General features: G+C 50.7%; 1 protein-coding gene across 1 annotated transcript; it reads left to right on the top strand.

Moving 5' to 3' along the window:
* Positions 1-304: 304 nt before the first annotated feature.
* On the top strand, positions 305-2506 carry NEUTE1DRAFT_113113 (uncharacterized protein; the record flags this gene model as incomplete). The annotated part of the gene is made up of 4 exons (XM_009856280.1): positions 305-334; positions 562-564; positions 793-832; positions 1071-2506. 4 exons carry the CDS (start codon positions 305-307, stop codon positions 2504-2506), a joined length of 1509 nt encoding a protein of 502 aa, XP_009854582.1.
* Positions 2507-3160: the final 654 nt, after the last annotated feature.

Below are 3160 nucleotides of genomic sequence, written 5' to 3'. Positions count from 1 at the left end.
GGGAATTCCCCCCCCCCCCCCCCCCCCCCCCCCCCGGCTCCCGACCCCCCCACCCCTGCGCGCATTTAGACTTAGTAAGTATGCTTTATAACTTTTCAAAGCTGTAAATACTAGAATAGGCTAAAATCGACCATATATAGGTAGGTATTAATCGTATTAATTACTAAAACTATTACCAACTTCCTTCTAAATAAAACTATAATACTAGATATAGTTACTATTATCTTTTGATGTGGATGTAACACTATAGTTTTTACTATATATTTGATACTTTACGTCGAAATTACATGCCAATGATTGAAATATGGGTGCCCGTATAAGGTTGGGTGCCCGTGTAAGACGACCCGGGTGCCCGCGGAGTAAACGCCTTATTATTATTCAAAATAATAATTTTTTTTAAGAGCTTCCTATACAAAGGCTAATACTAAGCTTTGGGTCTTGGCTCGAGCTTGGCTATTAGTTTGTATAGCCCTACACAGTTGGATTGGAATCGAACACAGTTGGATTATCTGGATTAGTATCTAAGTAAAAAAAAAATAGCAGTACTATGTACGTATGCAGCGGGTAAGTACATGCCGGGCATTACTGTAGTTGTGAGCGAAAGTAAAAACCGCCCTATTAAGTACTTTCTTACACGGACACTATGCGTTTAGTACCTACCCCACTTAATCAAACTTACCCATCACACTAAGTAGAGGTAAGAATGGGGTAATTGAAGCCCCGCAATAGCAAAGTTTGTAATCGATGTTAACGTTAAGCGGGTGTATTATATTTGTGTGCTAACACTATCAGGCAGGCTATTGCACCAGCTGGGTAACACTACCTCTACTCTGTACGTACATCCTCTGAAGGGAATTTCTTCCGTTTACCTAGGTACACTTAACACAACACAACACCATCACGTCCGATTCATTACGTCCCGCTGGAGATCCGGCCCTCCATCCTCCCTTTACTGTCTTGTCTGTCGACAACCAAGCAAGCCATCGCCACCCTGGCTTCTTGTCGCTCCACCGCTGCTGCATTGCTCGCGCCATTCGCATCAATAACATCGCTGTCACGATTGCTCCCAGGCACGACACAGAAGATGGCGGCCACAGTCGCGACAAGACTTGTCAATGACAATGAAACACCACCCCTTACCCCCAACCCCACGTCGGTTGTTGAAGTGTCGGATGCGGTGACCATGTCTCCGGCCGCCGAACCTCCCGCTGTTGCGATCACTCCGTCTGATCCCTGGCCCCGGCCCTACTATGTCGAAGATGGCCTTCGCCGCGTCGTGCCGTACCATTACACCTACAACACGTGGTGCAAGGAGCGTTGGCGCGGTCGCAAGCTGATGGAAATATTTGAGGTCGAATTCCGGGACCGGCCGGCCGAGTATTACCGTAACGCCGTTGAGACCGGCCTAGTTGTCGTCAATGGCAAGGCCGTCGGTCCCGAACACGTCCTCAAAAATGGTGACCTCATCTCCCATACCACTCACCGTCATGAGCCTCCCGTCACAGCCGAGCCCATTCGCGTGATTCACGAAGACAATGATCTGATTGTCATCAACAAGCCGTCCGGTGTCCCCGTCCACCCCGCTGGCCGCTACAACTACAATTCTGTTGTCGAGATTATCAAGTCCGAGAGGGGACCTGGTTTCTTACCGCGTCCTTGCAACAGACTTGACCGGCTCACCAGCGGTATCATGTTTCTTGCCAAAAGTCAGCACGCGGCCGAACGTCTCGTTGCTCAAATCTCTCAACGCAGTGTCCGCAAGGAGTACATCGCCAGGGTTGTTGGCAGGTTTCCCGACGGTGAAGTGGTTTGCGATCAACCCATCCTTCAGATTTCCCCCAAACTAACCCTCAACCGTGTGCGCGCCAACGGTAAGGCGGCTCGAACCGTTTTCAAGCGCCTGGCCTATTATCCTCCCGTTGACCCTCCTACCAAGGGTCAGACCGAACAACCGGCTATGCCGGACGCAGAGCAAGCGGCGCAGAGGAGGGGCGAAGGAGAGGGATATTCCATTGTCCGCTGTCTTCCCGTTACCGGAAGGACTCATCAAATCCGGGTTCATCTCCAATTTTTAGGTCACCCCATCCAGAATGACCCCATCTATGCCAATCAAAAGGTTTGGGGGTTTGATCTCGGCCGTAACGATGCCGACGCAGCTCGAAACAGTGACGAGGATATCATCTCCCGTCTCTCTCGGATGGGCAAAGAGGACATTGCTGATGCGGTTGCCTATTATGACGAGATGGTGGACAACTACCATAGGAAGAAGGCGGAAAAGATGTCTGGCCAACTTTGTGACGTTTGCCGGACACCGCTCTATACAGATCCTGGCGAGCAAGAGCTTTCGCTCTGGCTTCACAGTCTCAGATATGAGGATGCTGATGGAGCATGGAGCTATGTGAGCCCCTTACCCGCCTGGGCCTTACCTCCGAGTGGTATGACCGGACCGACAGAGGTAGGCGGAATGGATGATCTTGTAAGCGCTGTCGATGCAAGCTCAACATAAAGAGAAAACCTTGCGGAGGATATTGATGACCCGGGCCGTGCCCATGGCTTGTCCCTCGGAACAGTAACCTTTGGTTACACTCTTGAGGAGATGGTTCAGGCAAACTGCCGAGTCGTGGCTTGAGAGAGTCATTGGCCAACTCACTGCGAGGTTGTGCCTCGTCTGGGATTCTGGGTAAGAACCAGCAAGTATGAGCACTGAAGACGATCTATTGCAGATTAACACTATCTTTCCACCGTGACCTCCGTGCTGGTGGGGACTACGAGGTCAAGGAATGGTTCCAGAAGGTATGATGCCATTCACACCGGTCTTCTACTACCGATGATCTCCGCATGGTCCTAACCGTGTGTAGCAGATCAATGATGTTGCAACGTGTGGGGTCGATACTGCCATTAATTAGTGCCTGTTTGTTCTGTGCTTGCAACTGAGCGCATGCACTACATAGGTTAGTAGGGTCTCAACTATATACTCTCACCGCGCGCAAACTCTCAACACGCTACTATATTGTTTCCTGGAGCCATATCGCTGTCCCACGCCCGTGCCTTTCCGACAGACATCCTTAATTGCCTAACAAGTGGCCCCCAAGTCTCAAAACGTATCCCATCGGACCTCGGACAGGATGGAAAGCGTGGGTCCCCGGGGTGTGCGACAAAG

This window comes from Neurospora tetrasperma (genome assembly GCF_000213175.1).
Source record: "Neurospora tetrasperma FGSC 2508 unplaced genomic scaffold NEUTE1scaffold_6, whole genome shotgun sequence".
NCBI classification, from domain to species: domain Eukaryota; kingdom Fungi; phylum Ascomycota; class Sordariomycetes; order Sordariales; family Sordariaceae; genus Neurospora; species Neurospora tetrasperma.
This window is presented reverse-complemented; position numbering and strand designations above follow the sequence as displayed.